The 22,606-nt window shown below is 40.3% G+C and overlaps 1 protein-coding gene across 1 annotated transcript in view; it reads right to left on the reverse strand.

The window, feature by feature from the left end:
• The window catches only part of NOM1 (nucleolar protein with MIF4G domain 1), a 33,677-nt gene continuing 11,071 nt past the window's right edge, over window positions 1-22,606 (reverse strand). Inside the window, exons 8-11 of the mRNA XM_067542712.1 lie at window positions 19,345-19,477; window positions 9,843-9,974; window positions 7,754-7,863; window positions 1-5,967 (exon numbers count right to left, since the gene is read on the reverse strand). Of these exons, the coding sequence (XP_067398813.1) occupies window positions 5,790-5,967; window positions 7,754-7,863; window positions 9,843-9,974; window positions 19,345-19,477 (553 nt within the window). The 3' untranslated portion in view covers window positions 1-5,789. The remainder of the gene's footprint in view (window positions 5,968-7,753; window positions 7,864-9,842; window positions 9,975-19,344; window positions 19,478-22,606) is intronic.

Genomic DNA, 22,606 nt, shown 5'->3' on the forward strand with positions numbered 1-22,606 from the left:
TCCACAACATCAAAAATCCTTTATTGGTTCATACATACAAGGGATGTAGTCAGCCACTAATGTGTACTGGTTTGTGTGCAAAAAAGTTAGAGTAACAGTTGTCAATTGTATATTTATTTAACTTGAAAGCCCTGTCACAAAAGAAATGTATTTGGCCTAGTTTTCCTCCCAGGCTGTAACTTTTAACATATGAAGTTGACTTGAAGAACAATACAAACAGAACTATGCCAGATGGGTTTTAAGTGCAGTATTGAGTTGCACACCTTTGCCAAAGACAGGCACGACAGCTTGTGATTGTGATTTCAGAACAAAATTGGTATCCACCATCATCCCCTTTGCATATGACCATGGAAAAACAGAAAGTTGAAAATCCCTACAAAAGCTTGGGCCATTCAGGTGTAGTGTTAAAACCTGTCAAAGGGACTTGTGGATCATTTATCAGTGCAACACTCCAGCCAAAGCTGGAAAACAGACTTTATTGCCCTGTTAATTTTGATACACAAAACAGAGAAAGGGTTTAAAATCTCAGGGTCTACTTAAAAAAAAAAAAAAAAAAAAAAAGCTGAAATGGTGATAATAGATCTGTGTGGATTATACTACCTAGGTTGAAGGACTGAAATATTCTGCAATATATCTAATAATGAAACATGAGGCTTATGGCTAGAATCACTTAAAGCAAATCACACTGTATTTTCCATTAGTTTGTCAGGTGTAGGAGCCAGAATTACCATAGCTGTATGGTTTTTCAATATACTGTATTTCCCACTACTCTGAAAACAATATTAATATCACAGAATAATAAAAACCCTAGCCCCTTAGAAAGCAATTTTGTTTCATTAGACCAAACAGCAAACATTTCTCAGATAGTTTTTACTTTGACTAACACCTGCTGGTTTTATTTAATCTCTAAATATTGTAATATTTAAAAATAAATTAGTGAAGGTTTATTCTTTGATGCACAAAGTGAAAGGTCCTGCAGGATGTGTAACTTCCATAGCAGACTCCTGCTGGAGGTTAGAGTGGTATTGGTGTCCAGTTTTGGAGAAAGCTACTTGCTGCAGTTTCAGACTGACCACAGTAGCACAGACAACACAATTAGAAAGAGGAGGTGCCTTGGTACACAGTTAGCTTTACTGAGAATTTATTGTTCAATTTATTGTTTGTTGTCCACTGTTTTCCTTTTCAAAACTTCATTATATATTTGGGACAATACCAGATCACAGAATTGGCAGCATGCAGCAGATAAATTAATGAGTACATGACCACAGATGTAAAGGAGGCATTCACAAAGCTACTCACCTCCAGCAGGTTGTAGCAGTCTTGCCTTTGGGACCGTGAGGAAACCATTGATTACAACGAATGCAACACACAGGATTTAAGAAATCACGCCTATATTCTAGAACTTTCAAATTTCAGTCGATTTCATTCACCAGTTCATAGCGTTTGGTCAAATTCTCTCAAGGCAATTTTTGTTGTACTCTGAGCATTGCAATGTGGAACAGCAGCATATTTAAATAATTTCCCCTACAAATTTTCAAGAGAGTCTTAGAATATGCCACATCAACATGTTTTTTGACAGCGAATCCTAAAGTTGTAGGTAAAACTGATGCTTGCTGGAATAAAAGCTGTAGCTATGTTGTTTGTTAGAGGCAAACACACCAGTTCCACATGACAAATGATAGTTCACAAAAGGCAAGTCTCAGTTATAAAAAACAAAACCAACTGATTGTGACTTTAAACTGTAAAGTTAAAGCCAGTTCCCTTAATTGCAGTAGCAACTGTGCCTCAAGCAGCTGCAGCAAGTTAACATATTTAGAACCATAAAATGCTAGGCAGCATTTTTTCCATCGGTAATAGAGGATATTCATTTTTGACTAGACATGGAAGCAACAGCTTGTCACATTTTGATTATTTTAAAGGGGGACATTTTAATTTTCTAAGAACAAGGTTGGCTCTGCCTTTCTGGCAAACTTGAGCTGGAATAATTTGTTTTCATTTATAGATTCATTACATATTAAACCACAAATGTGTTAAAATGGTGTTCTGTGGTCTCATTCTCCCCCTCTCCCCCAAAAGCAAAGAAATAGGTAGTTGCTGTGGCCTACATTGAGTGCTTTTGTACTTAGCTTGATTTCATGCATTTCACAGCAGCCTCAATCTCCAGGCAGTTACACTGATGTAAAACTGGTGTAACTCCAGCTGCAGGAAGGGGGATTTGAGGCTTGGCATGGTCACTCCCAAGGGAATTGTCTGCATCCCAGCACTTGACAGACACTGCCTCTGTGTTGATTTCAAGCTGACTGCATCCCTTTGAGTCAAAAATGTAGGTTGAGGTACTTCAGTGGTTCGGGTTCCCTGCCAATTTTGTGGCTGTAGTCACATCTTCCTGCCTTAAGAGTTCTTTCCCTCTCACATGGTGTTGTATGAAAAAGCCGCACCAACAAAAGGAAATGGACTGATTAGACAGGGAAATAACTATACAAAGTACTGCAACTATCTTGAAGAAACCAAAGAAAGCATAAAAACCCGTCTCCCTTTCTTTGTTAGTGGTTGTAGGTGTTACCTGTCACAATACTAGGTACATTATTTTTCAATCAAAACTGAGAATTTTAAGTAGATTGTCTCTGCTTTTTCTCTGTCCACTGCTCCCACCATCTTACCCTTCCCAAAGTGGCAGTAGCAATCTCAGTAACGGCCCCATTTTGTGTGGCATCCCTTTTGCCCTGTCTGAATGCTACTGTTCAGTTGAGCTGGGAAGAATTTCTTCCAAAATTCCATTTTATTTTATTATTTTTCAACAAGACTGACAGAGAAATTCACAATATTGTTTAGTTTTTAAAACAGTTCCACTGTCCAGCGTGCCATGACTCTTTTGGGAACCAATTGCAGTGAAATAAATTTATGTTGGGTTCTTAACTAGAAACATTTTTTGGACAGAGACAGATTTGAGGGCGCCTCACACCCTGGTATCAAAACATGAATCAAAGTGACAAAGTAATAACTAAAATATTGTGACATGGCTCCCAAAGCACTTTATCAAGCAAAAATATGTCTGTATTTCCAGCAGAGCTGGGGAAAAGGGCATTTTACTCTCATAAAAAGGGCTATGTAATATTTAATGTCCATAGAGCAGAGAGAGGGGGGTAGTGTTTGAAGGTGCACTAAGTACTTGAAATGGTACTTTGGTGTATATTTAGATGATATGCGTCTTGGCAGCAGGGACTGTGTCTTTCCAGCACCGGACACAATTGGTACTCAGAAAAATTAATCAACAGTATAAATGTTATTATGCATTTTTTGTTTACACCTGTAGGAAGATGGGCTCACCCTGCTGGGATTTATTGAATATGCGTTGCTATAGCATATGGTGGCTGGAACCTGTGGTTCTAAGGAGTCTATTTCAAACATAGGTTTAGATCACTAAACCACTGATGCGGCCTAATGGTATTAGAATAATCTTTCAGAGGGGTAGCCCTGTTAGTCTGTACACAGCAAAAACAATGGAAGTCCTGTAGAATAATCTTTGTTTTTCAGCACAAACAATGAAGAAATTTACTACAGGTGGCAAAAACACCATGAAATTATGGGTTCTATCTGACACTTGTAAGATGCCATATAACAGTGGTTCTTAACCTTTCCAAACTACTGTACCCCTGAAGCCTGAGTCCCACCCCCACGGGGCTGAGGCATGTAACTTAGTTTCATGGCGCCCCTGTGGCTCCAGGCAATTGCCTTTCTTGCCACCCCCAATACCAGCTCTGCACTTGCGACCCCTCTAAAACCCCAGGTTAAGAAACACTGCCATATAATATAAGTGAGACAAGGTAGGTCAGGTAATATCTTTATTAGACCAACTTCTGTTGGTGAAAAAGACAAGCTTTCGAGTGACACATCTCTTTTCAGGTCTGGGAAAGGTACTCAGTGTCACAGCTAAACACAAGGTGAAACAGATTGTTTGTCATAAATAGTTAATACATATCGTAAGAGACCATTTGAGGTGAAGTGGCCAGTTAACACCTTTTCGGTCATAGGACAAAAAAGGAGAGTTAGGAGTTTACAGATTGTGGTAATAAGCCATAAATCCAATGTTTTTATTAAGACCATGATTTTTAGTGTCTAGCAAACTTTCAAATTTAAGCTCCCAGGCTTATCGTTTGAAGGTGTTGTGCAGGTTTTCTTTTGATGAGATGACTGAGAGGTCACATACAGAGTGACTGTTTTGTGAAAAGTGTTCACCCACAAATGATGTGGTGTTTGTCTTTTACCATTTTTCTGAGAGTTCATTTGAGACTAGTTATTGTCAGATTTCACCCACATGGTTGTCATTGGGGCATATAGTGCACTGAATATGGAACACAGCATGTTGCGATAGGCATTTGTAGGAGCCGTGGATCTTGAAAGGTGTGTCGGGGAGGTATTGATCATCGTAGCAGTGGACATATGTCTGCAACTTTTGCATCTGTTGTTATGGCAGGGTCTGATGCCATTTTGAGGTGGTGGGTCTTGGTCTGTTCCACTTTGTTTTTAGCTGTGGCACTGAATACCTTTCTCAGACCTGAAGAAGTGATCTGTAGTTTGAAAGCTAGTCTCTTTCGCCAACATGGCTTGTCCAATAAAATACATTACCTTACCTACCTTGTCTCTCTAATATCCGGGGACCAACATGGCTACTACAACACTGCAAACAACATATAATATAAACAACAGACTTCACCCAGTCCAGAAGAGATGAGCTGTCATGCAAAGAAAATTACAGGGACCTTCCAAACATCTGGATGCATAGTAGAGTAGATATTAAATGAGATCTTCTATTTTTGGAAGATGGCTTTCAAACTATCATTTCAGTATCAGGCTATCCCTTGCTCTCCATTAATAGTAAAATCTGTATTAAAAAGTTTGATTATATATCAAATACTAAATAGTCGGCAACATTTTAAACCAGAAGTCAGCAAAACAAGCACCATAAAACAATAAAATTGCACTAGGCAGTTAGGTTAAAGTATTAGCATAAATTATGCTAGGATATTTAAACCCAGTATAACTGAGCAAGTTAGGTCTTCAGTCAGTTCACCACGGTTTATAATGGAAATATCAAAAGATCTTTTCCTGATAGAGATGCAGGTAAACAAGTGATAGTCAATACATTCAAATTTTATTTAAAATTGGGGAGTAGTTACAAAACTTACTCACCAATGACTGCATCATCTAATGGCCTGTTTTACAACTGATAATACGATCATGTTATTAAAAAGCTTTTCTGTTAAAATCATAGACATTTGGCCATAATATAGCACAGAGACACAATTCTGTTTTATTTATTCTGTAAAAAAGTGAACAGGTCTGAATAAACCCAATCTTACCCCATGAGCTTGCAGGAATTAAGGAAGGCTGGAAGCTTGGGGTTGCTGAACACTACCACTTGCTGGCTGATAGCTGAGTTTCCTTTAAAGGTTAATACCATTTATCTCCCCTGATAACTGGCAACATGAGGTATACAGAGTGGACGTGGATGGGGAAGACAATTTTTAAACCCATTAACAACAATATATAAAGATACATACTTTTTTCCTCCTTCAGTGTTCCATTTTTCTCTGTTTTTATTTTCTCCCAAACTTGTAACCATTCTTTAGGTGTATACAACACTACATCACCCCAAACATGGGGTCCTTTGCAGCATTACAATCCTGCTCAACATTTCAAGGCTTTGATCTGTGAAAAACATTGTCAAGATCAGCTCTGTGCTTTCATGAAGTCCTTATTTTCCATGCAAGCTTATTTAAAAACTAAAACTACAGTTTTAATCTGAATTCTTTGGCTTGCAAAGTCCTGCATACTAGTTCAACTCTTTCTTTTAGTAAGCTGGCTTCTTCAGCACTTTTGTGTGCTTGTACATTCTTCAGGAAAAAGTGGGAAAGGAAAAGCTTCAAACCTTCACGCAACATTCCTAATTTTGGGTTGTCAGTTAACCTGAAAAGACAGACACACAAATCAGAAATAATTCCAATCTCCTACTTTCCAGCTGAACAATGTTATAAAGTCTCTTTTGCTATGCTATCGGGTTGAGAAAAATCAAACTGAAAATTTCTCAAGAAAAGCCCACTTTTATTGATTTAATATTAACAAGTGGATGCCTGTACTGGTTTGGCAAACAGTCGAACAAACTTCACATGCAATCAGTTTCTCAAAGGAATTTTAAAGTAATTTTTGAAAGTTTTAAGTATTTTTAAAGAGATCTGACTTAAGATATTAGTTACAGTATAGTCAGAAATGCAAGTGATATGTGGCAAACCTCCCACACATTTTAATGGATGGAACAGAATTTAAAAGACAGTACATGGCAATATAGACTTTCCATTTTATATGTAGTTTTACAAATGTAAACATTACCTATTATTACATTAGTATTTTTGGCAGATCTAATTCCACAAAATAGACACGATTATCGCTTCCATTATTAAATATTTATATAGCACTATTTCCATGGCACTTTAAAAGCAAACAAAAACAGCAAAGTTCTTTCCTGGAATAGCATACAAACTAAGGCTCTGACTACAGTATAAATACACAACATGTCAAGAGACCAGATTACCTGTGACCTTATTCAGCACTGTTCCAATATATAGAACAGATGGGACCTTAAAAGCATTCTGACTGTAACCAAACTAATGTCATAGATACTTATTCATGGCTATCCATTGTGGGTATACAAGTGGAAGAATCAGGCCTAAATTTTAGCCACTTAAGCACGATTAAGACTAGTAGTTCTCAACCTTTCCAGACTACTATAACCCTTTCAGGAGTCTGATTTGTCTTGTGTACTCCAAGTTTTGCCTCATTTAAAAGCTACTTGTTTACAAAATCAGACATAAAAATACAAAATTGTTACAGCACACTATTACTGAAAAATTGCTTACTTTCTCATTTTTACCATATAATTATAAAATAAATCAATTGGAATATAAATATTGTACTTACATTTCAGTGTAGCATATACAGAGCAGTAGAAACAAGTCATTGTCTGTATGAAAGTTTAGTTTATACCGACTTCACTAGTGCTTTATATGTAGCCTGTTGTAAAACCAGGCAAATATCTAGATGAGCTGATGTACCCCCTGGAAGACCTGTGTGTACCCCCAAGGGTATATGTACCCATGATTGAGAACCACTGATTTAGACATTTCCTTTGATTACCTCTAAAAGGTATTTAGTTAATGACCCTTGCTCCTTTAATATGAAGAATGGAGATTTCTAGATAAGATGCAGCAATGCTAGAGAGTTAACTTTCCCCTGATGAATTCCATTATTTCCCTTTCTGCAACAACATGGAAATGCTGTAGCAAGAATAACTCTGCTGTGTGACTGAATTCTAGTTCCACACAAATGGTAAAGATTTTGGAGGTGACTGGTATGTCAGCTCCGTTCATTAGCATAGTTTTATTGTTCATGCTTGATAGTGATAGTTGATGTACTGAGCATTTCAAATTTTGTATTAATGTTGGGTGTAAAATTCTATAAAATATTTATGCTACAGTAACACTTACAGACTACAATCAAAACTAGGGCAGAATTAGGTCAGGTGCTGTACAAACAGAAGAGATGGGCCTTTCCCAAAAAAGTTTGCATTGTAAGAAGTGAGGTGTCTAGGGGTTGGGATAAGCAATGAATAATTAAAATAAAAAACAATAAGCAAATCTCTTGTGTGTTCAATCACCACTCACCGAATGTTCTCTGGGGAAGATCACTGATCACTTACCTTCCAAAAATGCTGGTAAGTTCTTCCAAGTCTGTTTTTATTAATAGCTTACATAACACTTGCCGCAAGAAGTGGACTTTGGGTTTATCTAGTTCACTGAATTCAACTACCTAGTTAACAAGACAGCAGATGTTAGTTTTAAGACTAAAGAAATCTTAAAAATATTTTATACTAATTAACATATTTAGGATGCCTCAATATGTCTTATTTATTCAGTAACTTACTATTGTGTTACTTGCTGTGGCATCCAGGACCAGAGATAAAAAACAAATCAATCATAAATTAAAAGAATACTCCTTGCATAATGTGAGAGTTTAGGGATGGAAAGCTATGAATAATCATGGCAGTTCAATCCAAAATATCTACTGACCTCATACAGATATTGAGCAAGAGCGGCAACAAAATAAAATCTGGCATGAGTGTGCACTCTGATTGCATGAGCTATCATCCAACACTAAAACTGGATCTAACACTAAATCCACTTCTAAAACTTCTCAGAAAAGAAGGAATGAAGCCACTGAAGAACAACTTGTTCACCTCTATCTGATACTAAGGTGACTGGATACCAAGGAGATAGGTACCTTCAAGGTACTTAAGACAGACTGGACCCAACGGTGAATCCAAAACACACTTAAAGGACAATATATTTAAACAATATATTTATTTACAGACTTTACAACAGAAGTCATCACTTCAGTAGCTGAGTGCCCCCAAAGACTTTGGGCAGATCCAGTAAAGATCAACATAGGCACCACACTTCTGTCCATCAACCAAGAATATTAATGCAGTGGCTACACCATACCCAGACCTAAGGCTGAATGAAAAACGATCTTAGGGCTTGCCTACACAAAAATTGCATTGTTTTAATGGCATTGATACAGTTAAAGGGGTACAACTCCCTTAGTGTGGCCGCCATTGTACCAATATAGAAGCTGCTTATGCCAGCAGAACTTGTTCCTGTAAGGAAAGTGGAATAAGCTACACCAGTTTAAGCATCTTTATACCAGTATAAACGCAACCATGCTAGAGTTTGTACTGGTATAGCTTTCAGAAAAATTATCACTCCCTCCTCCTCCCCCCAACTGACAGTCACACCACTACAAAAGCTGTGTGTCGGCCAGGCTGATGAAATCAGATGAATAATGTCCCGCCCAGAGCTTTCTCAATAATCTTCCTCAGAACAGGAAGGTTCAAGATAAGGAAGTAATTATCAAGGTCAGTATCAGGTGACTTTTTTAAAGCATGGTCTTAACCACTGTTTAAGTGGTTTGGCATCTTGCCCTTCCCAAAGAAAAGCAATAAAAATCCCTATCAGTAATGGCCTCAAACCTCACTGCTGGCTTTCAGCGCTATAAAGGGCATGTGTCTAGCTGGTAGGGAATAGCCAGCAACTCCACCAGCACATTCTATACATGAAAGAGGGTGAAATTACACCAGTAAAGACAGGTTGAGGTTGGGGGGAAAATGTATTGCCTTAAATTCAAACTGTCTTTTAAAAAAGGAACAATTAATAATTTACTCTTGTCTGCAATAGCCCAATTCTGTTTAACTTCTGGATATCCATCTGAAGTACTTCTGTCTCCCCCATTACCCGGATATCTGAGTGCCTCACAATCTTTTTAAATTAACTTAACTCACAACACCTCCGTGAGGCAGGGAAGTGCTACTATTCACATTCTACAGATGGAGACCTGAAATACAGAGAGATTAAGTGATTTGTCCAGGGTTGCAAATAAATCTGTTAGAGGGTAGAGAATTTAACCTGGGCGTTGCAAGTCCCAAGTGAGCACCCTAACCACAGGTCCACAGTTCTTTTAAAAATAAATTAAAAGTAAATACATTTAATCTAGTTGGCCATTAAAACCACTTGCATGAAGCTAGATCAGAGCCCTACATTTGGGGCAGTTTTATAACTGGGCTAATTTTAGAAAACTGACAGTTCATCTTGGCTAGCAAGTGCAGAATAATTTGTTTCAAAACTGAATAAGCAGCCATAATACAGATTAGATAAGGAACACACACACATTTACCATACAACTAACAAAATGAGGTGGAAGAGCAAAAGTACTTTAACAGAGATTATGCTGACCTTGAAGACTGACAGGGAGAGTGATTTTGTCTTTAGCAAGTGGGCCAACAGAGAAACCAGGTTGGAGAAAGTGGTAGCTGACAGATTTCCCAAATCTCGGATTTTGTCCCATATACTGAACTGGAATGTCATCTAGGTGTTAGAACAAAACAGAAAGTCCAAATCAAATAAATAATTATTTACTATGTAATATCACAACAGACTCTCAAAGCTACCTTAGTAGCTGAATGGAAAAGGTGCTAAGTACAAAACAGTTTATTAAGGTTATTTAAGAAGGTGGTTTGATCATTTGCAATGCATTTAAAAGCCAAAATGAAGGAGAGGTTACTTCCCTTGTATAGTAACTGGAGTTCTTTGAGATGTGTACCCTTCTGGATCCTCTGCTTGAGGTGTGCAGGTGCCTTCCATTGGAAGTTTTCGGCAACAGTGCCTGTTTGGTTTGCACGTGCATCCTACAGATCCTCATGCTCCATACCGAGAATATATAGGGCTGCAGGGGAAAACTGCCCCTCAGGTCTTTCTGCATTTCAAAGCCCCGAGAAGATGAGATGGAGGGCAGGTAGTAGAGCACTGACAGGGGCACACATCTTGAAGAACTCCAGTTATTGTACAAGGAAGTAACTTCTCGTTCTTCTTTGAGTAGCATCCCTATGTATGCGCCACTTGAGGTGACTCCCTTGCAGTACCACCTGAAGGAGGTAGGGACTTCAGAATTAAGTCTATGGCTATCTGTATGACTGCAGAGCCAAAAGGAGCATCTGCCCAGGAAGGCATAGTGTCTGGAGAAAGTGTGAATCAAAGCCCATGTATGAGCATTGCATTTTTCCATTAATAAACACACCCTTTAGCAGTGTCACACACATGGAGCATGATCTCATGGAATGAGCAACAACCTTAGAGGGGCATGGTACGTTAGCAGCCACATAACAGGGGAGTATGCAAACAGAAACCCACTTAGAAAGCCTTTGAATAGTCACTGGAACTCCTTTAGCTCTGGCCACCATGGAACAACCAATCTCCGGGAGTGTCACAAAGGTCTAGTCCTGTCCTGATAATAACCCAATGCTCCCATTACACCTAAGGTCTGAAGGACAGCTTCCTGTTTTGACTGATGAAGCTTCGGGTAGAATACCAAGAGATAAATGATAGATTGATATGAAAATCTGAGGTAACCTTGGGTAAAAAGCTTGGATATGGTTGAAGAGAAAAAACTTTTATCTTTGAAAAAGATAGTGTAGGGAGGGTCAGCCATTAAAGCTCCCAGTTCTCCAACCCTTCAAGCAGAGGTAATAGCAACTAGGAAGGCGGTTTTCATGGAGAGGTTCATAAGTGAGCATGTTAACTGTTAAAAGGGTGGCATCATCAAAGCATTGAGAACTAAAGTCCCAGATGAGAACAGGACGTCTAATATTAGGGAAGAGGTTTGACAGACCCTTTATAAATCTCAACGTTACAAGGTGGGCAAATACCTATAAGTCTTTTACTGGAGAATGGAATGCTGTGATGGCAGCTTGGCAAACTTTTAATGGAACAGAGCTTTCTTCAGATTATGTAAGTATTCTAACACCTTGGAGATGGGGGAGTCAATAGGAGACAAATTATTGTGAGTACACAAGTGGTAAAATCATTTCCATTTCTGAAGATCTATCTTTTTGGTAGAATCTTTTATACTATTCAACATAACCTCCTGAATTGCTGCAGAGCAAGAGAATTCTAGCTCTGAGAACCATCAGGTTCTAGTCCTTGAACTGCAGTATATTCAGGATGGGCTGAAGAACATTCCCTGAGTCCTGTATGAGAAGACTAGGTGTCAATGGAAGATTGATGGCCAGTCAGGAGAAGAGGCGATGAAAGTAATGAAACCAAACCTGACTTGGCCAGGTTGGTGCAATCAAGATGACCATGGCTTTGTCCTGCTCAACTTTGTTTAGGACCCTGAGGATCAGCGGCAGCAGAGAAAATGTGTATAAGAGATTCTTCGCCCAGCAGAGGAGAAAGGTATCCTCCCAGAGAAGTGGCAACCCAAATCTCCCTTGAACAGAAATTCGCACATTTCTAATCAGCTGTGGTGACAAAAAGATCTGTTTTTGGAAATCCCCCGGTTAAGAACTGCTTTGTGTATGGATTTTTCTAGATCCCACTCATGATTTTGAGCAAAGGGCTTGCTGAGGATGTTGGCTAATTGTGTTTTGGAGACTGGTAGGTAGATCAGGATATTGTGGGCTATTCAACAGTTCATGGCCTCTGTAGAGAGGAAAGGGGATCTTGCTACCCTTTGCCGATTTATATAGTACATACTGACTCTATTCTCTGTTATGTGAAATGATTGTCCTTGAATCATGGGTAGGATGTGCAGACAGACATGTCTGACAATTCTGTATTCCATAACATTGATGTGTAAAGTGGACTCTTGGACAGACCATCTGCCCTGGAAATTATGGTCCTGAAGATGAGCTCCTGATCTGAGGAGGGACATGTCGGAAACTAAAATGTGAGTGGGTGGAGGGTGACTGAATAGGACCCCCTGAACATGCTTTGTTTGGATTCTTCTCCATTTGAGGAAAACTAGACTATGACGGGATAGAAAGCAGTTTGTTTAGACTGTCTCTGTTGGGTGCATAAACTGACCTAAACCAGGTTTGGAAGCCATGCAGGTGCAGCTGAGCATGAAGCATGGCAAAGGGTACACACTGCCATGTGTCTGAGAAGTTGCAGGCATGATCTGGCAGTGACTTGATGATTGATCAGAACTTGCACAATCAGATGTGACAGTGCCAGGAACCCATTGTTGGGCAGATAAGCTCTGGCTGTGGTGGCGTCTACAATGGCCCTTATAAACTCTAGCCTTTGTAATAGGTATAGGCAGGACAACATGAATCTGAGCTGGAGACTGAGATTGTTGAACAGAGTCATAGCCCTGACTACAGCTAATTAGACAGTGTAGGAATGTCCCTGGTGGAGCCAGTCATCAAGGTGATGGAGAACAATTAACTTCCCCTTGATGAAGTTATGCAACTGCTATTGCCATGACTTTTGTGAATACCCTGGGAGCAGTGGAGAACTTAAAGGGAAGGACCTAATGTTGGTGATGGCCCTGCCCCACCAAGAAGAGTAGAAATTTCTTGTAAGAAGTGTGTATTGTGATATGAAAATACACATCCTGACGCAATAGGTCTAGAGATGGAACAATGGCTGTGATTGTCACCATTTTGAATTTCTGTATCTTGACAAAGGTATTCAGCATCCATAGATCTATAATTGGTCTCCATCCGCCCTTCTTTTTTGAGAACCAAAAAGTACTTGGAATAAAGCCCTCTTTTTGTGTGTTGAGTGGGAATCAGTTCCACGGCTCCTAATCGGAAAAGGCACTGAACCTCTTGCTTCAGAACAGATTCATCAGAGGAGTCCAAGAAATGGGATGGGGAGGAGGAATGTTAAGGGGGTGTGGAGTAGAACAGAACAGAGTAGCTCAGAATTATAATCTCCAACACCTATCTGTTGGAGATAATCTGCATCCATGAGGTGTGAAAATGGGAGAGATGATTGCCAAAAGGTGGAAAGTTGAGTGAGGTAAGACGATGCAGCAGCAGGTGTGGTTCAGAGGAATGTTCGTGGCCCTCATCTGAGGAGTCAAAAGGAACATTTGACCATCGCCAGCTGCTGATCAAGGTTGCTGTAGCAGTTGAAAATTTTCCCTTTTGAAATGTGACTTTTTTCTAGGTGGCTCTGGTGGGCTGTGGAAAATGGAGAATTGAGAAGCGCATGGCCATCTGAGATTGACTAAACCTCTTTTTATTTGCAGGCATATATATGCCCAATGAATGAAAGGCTGCCCTGGAGTTCTTCAAAGCATGCAGCATATGGTCCATTGTGTCACTGAATAACTTTAGACCATCTAAAGGGAGGCCCTCTGTGGTGTTCTGGACTTCACAGGGAAATCCTCAGGACTGAAGCCATGATGCCGTGTCACGGATCCCCAGAATCTGTGCTATGCCCCAGCTCTTAAACAGCCCCACAGAGGAACTCCTTCACTGTGCCAGATATCCAGGAGGTCCCAATCTTCCTCTCGGGTAAGGTCACTTTGCCTTAATGCCTCCAAGACTTCGTCTCTGAGCGCCAGCACTCCTGCGTCACACCATGAGCTCTGCCCAGCAAGTCCACCTGAGACAGACTCCTAGATTGAGACTTTTAGACTCTTCAGGGACTTATGCACCTCAGCAAGTATTTGCAGGGCCACCAGGGAGCGTTTTCAGAACAGGATAGGATTTATTAGGCAATTGAAACACAGACTATAGAGAAGTCCTTAGCTTAGCATAGAAAAACAAAGATTAATATGTACTTCATTCTGGCCATGCCAATGTTCCACCCAGCCAAGCCAACATAGAATCCTTTTCTGTCTTTGGCTCTCCATTTCTCGCTGTCAGTCCCAGCTGAGAGCTACTGACACTCTACCATAAGCCAACTCTTATTCCAGTATCCAGACACCTTTCGGTCCATTGTTCTTGAGCTGGGGCCTTTGCTCTGCCTCCCCACTTAGAGATGGGGGAAAATCTCCTTCCTCTTGATTATTGGTTGCTAGGTGTGAATGTCCTGGCCCCTGGGGTTCCCACTGTTTTTCAGGATTCTCCATTGATATGGGTCAGTTTCAGCTAGTCCTTTTAATGACTTAGGCGTTCCACCCCAGACAGTTAGGGAACACACCTCATGTTTCTTGCTCTGTCCCAAGAGTAGATTTAACCCTTCTGCAACTACTGGGTAAACCGAGGCACATATAAAAATATTTTAAAAATTTAGTCACACCCTGCACATGACTATAGATGTAGCAATGGAATGAGCCACATCCTGAGAAGTTTGCAGGATTGTTCTAGCCAAGAGCTGCCCTTCTGCAATGACAGCTTGAAACGGTTCTTTGTGCTTTTGTGGTAGAAGTTCAATAAAAAGAGCTAATCTTCATATAATTAATGTGATTTTATTTTTCCAGAATCTCCTGATAGTTAGCAATTGGGAATTGTAGGGTCACAGAAGAGTAACTCTTGTGCCCAAAAAGATTCAAGTGCTTGTGGTCCTTGTCAGGGGGCACAGGCTTCAAATGATGTTGCCTATGATGCTCATTTACCGTGTCCATGACTAGAGAATTTGGTGTGGGAAAATAAAAATGCTGAGCCCCCAGCTGAGACATAAAACTTTGTATCTGGTCTTTTTAGCTGTTCGGGGGGAGGGAGTGGGCAGTAGCAGGACTTGGATGGACAGATGGACTTGGCAGACTCTATTAGTTTCCTTTATAGGAAGGACAACCCTTGCTGATGATGGTGTGTGCAAGATGTCAAGCAATTTGTGCTGTGTCTCCTGCACTACTTCTAATGGGATCTGAAGGGTGTCTCCCACTCTCTGCATCAGATCTTGGAACTTTGAAATCATCGATGTGAGACGTCGGGGGGATGACAGCTTCATCTGGAGAGGAAGAAGAAATATTAGACTGTGGATTAGCCTCCTCATCAGCTCTCCTTTCCTGGTCCTCGAATGTATCCTCCTGCCTTAAATATTGCTGTGGAGGAACAGAAGGAGCTGTAAAATGCTGCCAAAGAATGAATCCACGTGAGTACTGGGCCTTTTCGAAAATTGTTGCCAGTAAACAGACAAGGATCTCAGTATGTTCACTGGGAAGATCATACAGGATTGAAGGGGCATCCAGGGTTGGTCATAACAGGTGGGATGTTTGGCAGGCTTTGATGGTAAAAGCCTGGAAATATCCCTCAGCAGTGCAGGTTTTGGATAGTCAACATAGGCAGATGTCAGCAGAGCCCTGCATGTAAATCTGGGAGTCTGAAGAACTCTCCTCTTCATAGTCTGGTGGAGGGGCAGATAATTGAGTTTTCAAGCGTTCAAGCTAAATAGCTTAACAAATAGAAGGCTAAGGGACGACTTGATTACAGTCTGTAAGTATCTACATGGGGAACAAATAAAATGGGCTCTTCAATCAAGCAGAGAAAGGTATAACATGATCCAATTTCTAGAAGCTGACACTAGACAAATTTAGACGGGACACAAGGTGTAACAGTGAGAGTAATTACTTTTTAACAGTGAGAGTTAAATAATTATCAGAACAACTTACAACAAGGGTTGTGGTGAATTCTCCATCACTGACAATTTTTAAATCAAGACTGGATATTTTTCTAAAAGAAATGCTCTAGGAATATTTTGGGGATCTTCTCTGGCTTGTGTTACAAAAGAGGTCAGACTCGATGATCAGAATGGTCCCTTCTGGTCTTGGAATCTATGAGTAACCAGCCATCTTTCAGAATCTGTTGGTAATGGCAAAAGGTGAGGTACCACAGATAATTCTGGGAGTCCCAACCTCAACAGAGGAGACTCAGGCTTCTTGGAAACAAGCAGATCCTTTGAGAATCTGAACTCTTACAGTACCGAGTGAGGTAGCACGGAGACTTGGTGAGACCTAGCCATAGAGTGTGAGGTACCGAGGATTGGACTGATTGTTCTGGTACGTGCTGTACTGATGATCTAGGTACCAGCGAGGTAGTGGAAGGTGAAGAGTGCACTGCCTTCTTAGTAGAGTGCTTAGGGTTGGTAGTCTGTTGCCCAAATTTCAGTGGTGGTTTCAGTACCATGAACTTTGGAAGCGGACAAAGACTTAGGCATATATGATTCCTTGGTACTGAGATCTCTGCAGACACTTTTGCAGGGCAGAGGGGGTCTCTGGTGTGGTAGACCTTTTTGAGTGATCTTTGCAAGGAGACCTGGCAGTCATCTTGGAGGAAGGTTTTTCAGATTCACTCACAGGTCAATTCCTCAAGGACCTGGGAGCGAGTAAGCCACAGAAACTGACGGTGCACTGCGGTTGCTCAGAGGCTGTTGTCCAGATGGTGGTGAGACGTTCTGACTCTGAATCTGATGCAGGATGAAGAGAGCACTCCATCATAAAGAGTTGAGGCTTTTTCTCTGTGCTTCTTCGAGCAGCTCTTGAAGCTAGTTCAAATTTTGTACTTAGATGGTATGTGTGTATTCCTGAGGCAGTGGACACAGCACAAATAGCTATCACTCCCTAGGGAGGGTTCCTGGCAAGTGAGGCAATGTTTTGAAGACTGGGAACTTAGACATATCCCATAAAAGAAAGAAAGAATTCCTGAGGAAGGACCCTGCTTGAGGAGGAGGCGGCGGCAAGCCCCAACCCAGTAAGAAAAATGGACCTCCCCCCAAAAAACCAGTAAACAAAATAAAGTAAAATAACTAATAAAGTAAGCAAAGGTCTAAAATAGACCAGCAAAGTAGAAGCTGCAATTAGGTAGGCACAATGAACTGCTCCATCTCAGGCCGAGGTGGCTGAAAAGGAATTGAGGGCGGTTCACCCGCCCAGCTCTATATATCCTCGGGATAGGGCATGAAGATGCACAGGGTGCACGTGTAAACTGAATGGCCACTACTACTGAAAATCTCTGATTGAAGGCACATGCACACCTCAAGTGCAGCACCCATAGGGACACTACTCGAAGAAGCAGCAAAGTGCAGCACCCATAGGGACACTACTCGAAGAAGCAGCAAAGTGCAGCACCCATAGGGACACTACTCGAAGAAGCAGCAAACTTATGTCAGAAGTTGCGCTGTAGCTTGAAGATGATACAGATAGTGTTTAGCAATCACAAAATTAAAATATACCTCTATATGTAAACCTAAAAAACCCCCTGCAAGTTGTCTAATCAGTTTACATAAAAGCCTGCTGAAAATAAAGCGCACACAACATGTTTTCTTTGTTCGTTTGTTTTTACAAAAACACCATCAAACCTCTCATATATAACCCCTCTGCCTCACAAGCAACACGTTTTGGGAGACACCAAAATAAGACATGCTAACTGCAGTACATAATACACAAATTCCATGGACAAATACCCACCCGCTTAAGCCCTGACTTAAATGGAACTGTGTGTGGATGGAGGGGTCTACTCAGTCCCTCAGGATAAGGGCCTTCACCTTGATTTATATGTATTAGGGATTAGATTTATAAGGCTAATTTTTTCTGACTACCATGTCCACAAAGGCAATGCAAACTGCAGTAGTTCATTTAGTCACATTTGATACATTCAAATATATGTGTAGGACTAAATTCTTGCAAAACTATTACATTCTATTGGTTAAACAAACATTTTGGAACTTTATACATATAAAACAGGATATTTTTGTTGAACAAGCAGACATGCACAAAAATATTTACTGCAGTGTTATTTTCTTCATACGTTTTACGCCAAAACACCAAAGGCCCTACTCTGTGTAACAGATGTTTATAGTGATAGTTACAATTCATGTGGGTTTTTTTGCTTAAGAATAACAGTAATCTTGTAATTGCAATAGAAAGAGAGAAGCACCTGACCACTGAATGGTTCAGTTTTTACAATCTTCCCTCTGAAAAGCAGCTGGGGTTTATTCTGGGTGCAAGGGTTTCTCTTTCAGGATATTTATACCTTTTTCCATCACACACAGTTTCCTAACTTTAATCTCTTCCCAAAGGTCCTTTGTAACATACTGACCTATCCTTCTGGCAGGGGCGTAGCCAGAGGTGGGCCACGGCTCAGCCGATTAGCACCCAGTCCCATCCAAATCTGATTTTTAAAATTGAGCCAGATTGCTGAGGGATACAGTCTTTTAGTAAAACTGCTGCTCTCATATTGCTCCGCTCGGCTCTGCTTCCCCATCAATATAGGCTCAGATTCTGCCTCACATCCCCCCAGCTCCTGTTACTGGTCCCCATTGACTCTGTTTCCAAACAATCAGCCAATCGGGTTCTGGCCAGCCCCTTGCCCCCAGCAGTGGGAGGACACACCTCTGCCAATGGGAATGAAGTAACCAGCGCTGAGTGGTGTGGGATGGAGCCTGTATCAGAGCAAAGCCCAGGACTGGGAGCAGAAGCCCATGTGTCAGGTTGCAATGACATTCATTGGCCCAACCATCTCTCTGTCATTCACACAGGGGAGAGGCTCTGCCCCAAGCCACCCAGCTCTGGTTACTGCCTCCTCATTGGCAGAGATGCAACCTGCCCTGCTCCCTGCCAATAGGGGGAGGATGGTGGCCACAATCAGGTATGCAATATAATAATGTACAATATAAAGGGGACTGGACTAGATAACCTCTCAAGGTCCCTTCCACCCCTATGATTCTATAAATGATTTGCTGTGACATGAGACCATTGCCCATGAGTTCATTGCACATCCACAACAAGTTGGGGCCCGCCCAAATTTCCACTCCTAGCTATACCACTGCCTTCTGGCCAGACATGGCTCAATAAGCTTCCTTAAGTGATGAGCTAGTCACCAGATTTTATTTGTGTATAATGGTTGCGTAGGCAGAGAGACTTTTTCCTGTGGTATTATATGATGGAATAAGTCTGTACTGCCAGAGTGACAATCCTCTAAAAATAGAGGCTAATAACAGAAATCCCAAAAGAATCCATTTAAACAGTACCACCAGCACGAAGTAGAAACTGATTTTAGCTTACCTGAAATCTTCTATCGTATTCACAAAACTTGTTAGCCAAATATGCATAGAAAGGGTTATATGTCTTTTCCTGTAGACAACAGTCAATGAGAACATGAACAATCTCTCTCTCTTGCTGATTTTTAAGTCCAAGCCTGCAATATCAGTAACAGTAAAAAGTTTAAAAGAAACATAACTGCCTTAAAATAAGAGCCACCGGCAATTTCTCTGAACTAAGACGACCATTCTATTGTAACTGAAATTAAATCGTTAAAGGTTTAAATTGAAATAAGTTGTCAGCAGCATAGGCCAACCCAGATTCGTCAGGGAGAGTAACACTTTGTTATTATGTATTGAGGCATGATCCAGTGACCCAAATAATACTGGCCCAGAAGAGAATGACAGACATGCTATCAGTTTCTGGGGAAGAAAATGCAGCTGACTTTTCATATTTGCACTTCCTCTCAGAAGGTGATAAGGAGTAGCACTGCAATTATGGATAGCTAATCTGTCCTCCCATCTTCGCGAGGAGTGGTATTATTGCAGCAAGAGCTGAGGCCACGAGAATTCAGATGAACTGTACAGGGAAGAAGATAAGAAGTGAGGTAAAAGCACTCAGATCCCTATTTGAATTGGCTAATATCCTTTACTATGATTTTTGGGAGGAAATAGCTGCCTTCACATACATCCTTGCCAGAGCTGATGGGGACAGACAGGTACCTGAAGCCCTTAAGTTCTATGAAACTCAACTATGAATACGAAAGAAAACATTTTTAAAACCTTTTCTGGTTGATGGCATAAACCCCTTCATCTCTTGGTCACCAAGTCAAATCTACCCCAGATAGCTGAAAATAGTTATTAGATGGTGGCTGGGTTATCTAAGTGAAGTGAGACTGGTGGTTTCAGTCCAGATCCTAATAGAAAATGTCCACTTTAAGAACAGCAACAAAAATTACAAAAACACAACCTGTACTAATTGGCACACTCGTTGGCTGCCTCAGCAGAAAGGCCATCAACTGAACTGCCTTCTCACTCGTACAGCTGGTTCATCTAAAAGAGGATTCAGACACACTGGCAAGGAACAGTACTGTGGTGCTGCACCTGTTCTCTGAATAAATATGATTTAGTCCCCAGTACTGTCAAATGCTTGGCAGCACTAAAACCAATTTAAAAGAAAAATGCTTAATGTTATAATCTAAGGAGTATCAGACAAAACTGTTTGTATTGCTTTGATATTGGACTTCCATCTGGCATTCATATGACTGAAATGTTCTGTCTGCCTAATTTTAGCATGTGAGCTCCACTGGGTCTCCCCTCTGTTTATGCATCACAGTGCACCCGAATTTTAGTTAGCAAGGATCTAAGTAACCATCTTAAATGGTTATGTACTTCTCAAGAGATTTGCCAGTGCATTTGTGCATACATGCATACCAGGTTTACAATGAAAATACCATCACACAACCAAGATTAGAAATTAGAGTTATATAATGTACACGTCTGGGGTTTTTTTTTTTTTTTTTTAAATTACTTGTTCTTGGGCAGCTAAGACTTCAAGTTTGGTTGTCCAATGAGAAAGCATGAATATCCGAATTTTCAGGCTATGATCTCATTCTCTCAAGTAAATTAAAATGAAATTGTTACTGCTCTGATTGTCTGAAAGAATTCTCTGCATTTTGCTTGTTCTGTTTTGTACTATTGTGATGCGGTTCCTCATTTTTATTCTCTTGTTAATGTGTCTGGCTCTTAGTTGGTCTGACATGTTTAGTACTGTGCTCACTTTCAAACAAATTAATATGCCATTACCAGTATCAGTCTGAGAAAGTCAGAACTGACACTAGGTTTTCAAATGAAGTAAAAAGTCTGACACAAATAATGTGAAGGATTATGACTCTGGTTTGATACGTAGACTTGATCATACAGAACACTATTCTAGTCCTTCCCTAATTCTACCAGATTTTGCTGTTCAGTAGTTTGTTAAAATATGCATGTGCACAGCCATTTGATGTAGATTTAATGGATTTAAAGTGTAATTTTAGAAGCAACAACTGATTTAGAGCACTCTTCTTTTCCTCACTCTTTAACTCTATTATCATTACCATGTATATATTGTCATGGTTTGCTAACAGTGAATGATGCCAGCTGTAGTCTTGTGAATCTGCATTCCTATGTTCAATGGCAGCTTGAAGCATACAGATCTGATTTTTCTGCTGTTCTGCCTTTGAAGACATGGACATTTTTCCCCTTTCAAATATAAAAGCCAGGATGATCGTTCACTGCTGTGAGTTCCGCCATAAAACATTCTAGTTTTTGTAAAGCCTCAAACAACAAAAGATTCTCACCATAAAAAAGAGTTTTCAGTCAAAATGCTGATTAAGTCCACCATGAAATACATCATGCCCACAAATTTGCATATCTTGATCTCCTCACAGATAGCAAGAATAGTAAGAGGCCAATACAGCTCCATCAGGAGCTCTTTAATGACGTAGGAATCCTACAGAAAGTGGAAAACATGGATAAATTGCTACGGATGAGCACAAAAGAATAGGACAAACTTCTACAAACAGAATCAGAAATGCTAAAACACAAAATGAGCTACATCTAGCAAGAGATGTAAAAGGCAATAAGATGGGATTCTTTAAATACATTAAGAGCAAGAGAAAGCCTAAGAAAAGGGAAAGTCCTCTACTTAGCAGGGAAAGATAACTAATAATGGACAACATCAAGGAGTTTGAGGTGTTTAATGCCTATTTTGCTTCAGTCTACCTAAAAAGGTTAATTGTGACCAGATACTTAGCACAATTAATATTAACAACAAGTAGGAAGGAACACAAGACAAAATAGTGAAAGAACAGGTTAAAGAATATTTAGAGAAGTTTGATACATTCAAGTCAACAAGCCCTGATAAAATTTATTCTAAAGTACTTAAGGAACTAGCTGTAGCAATATCGGAACGATTACCAATTATTTTTGAGAACTCATGAAGGACAGGTGAAGTCCCAGAGGACAGGAAAAGGGCAAATATCATACCTCTTGCAAAAAAGGGGAACGAAAAAAGCCCAGGGAATTAGACTCGTCAGCCTAACTTCGATACCCAGAAGGATATTGGAACAAACTATTAAACAATCAATTTATAAGCACCTAAAGGATAATAGGGTTGCAAGTAATAGTCCACATGGATTTGTCAAGAACAAATCATGCTAAACCAATCTTATTTCATTCTTTAACAGCATTGCTGGTCTAGTGGATAGGTGGGAACCTGTTTTAGTAAGTCTTTTGACACAGTC

This window comes from Emydura macquarii, unplaced genomic scaffold, assembly GCF_026122565.2.
Source record: "Emydura macquarii macquarii isolate MOO-44397 ecotype Brisbane River unplaced genomic scaffold, CSIRO-AGI_Emac_v2 contig_719, whole genome shotgun sequence".
Taxonomy (NCBI): domain Eukaryota; kingdom Metazoa; phylum Chordata; order Testudines; family Chelidae; genus Emydura; species Emydura macquarii.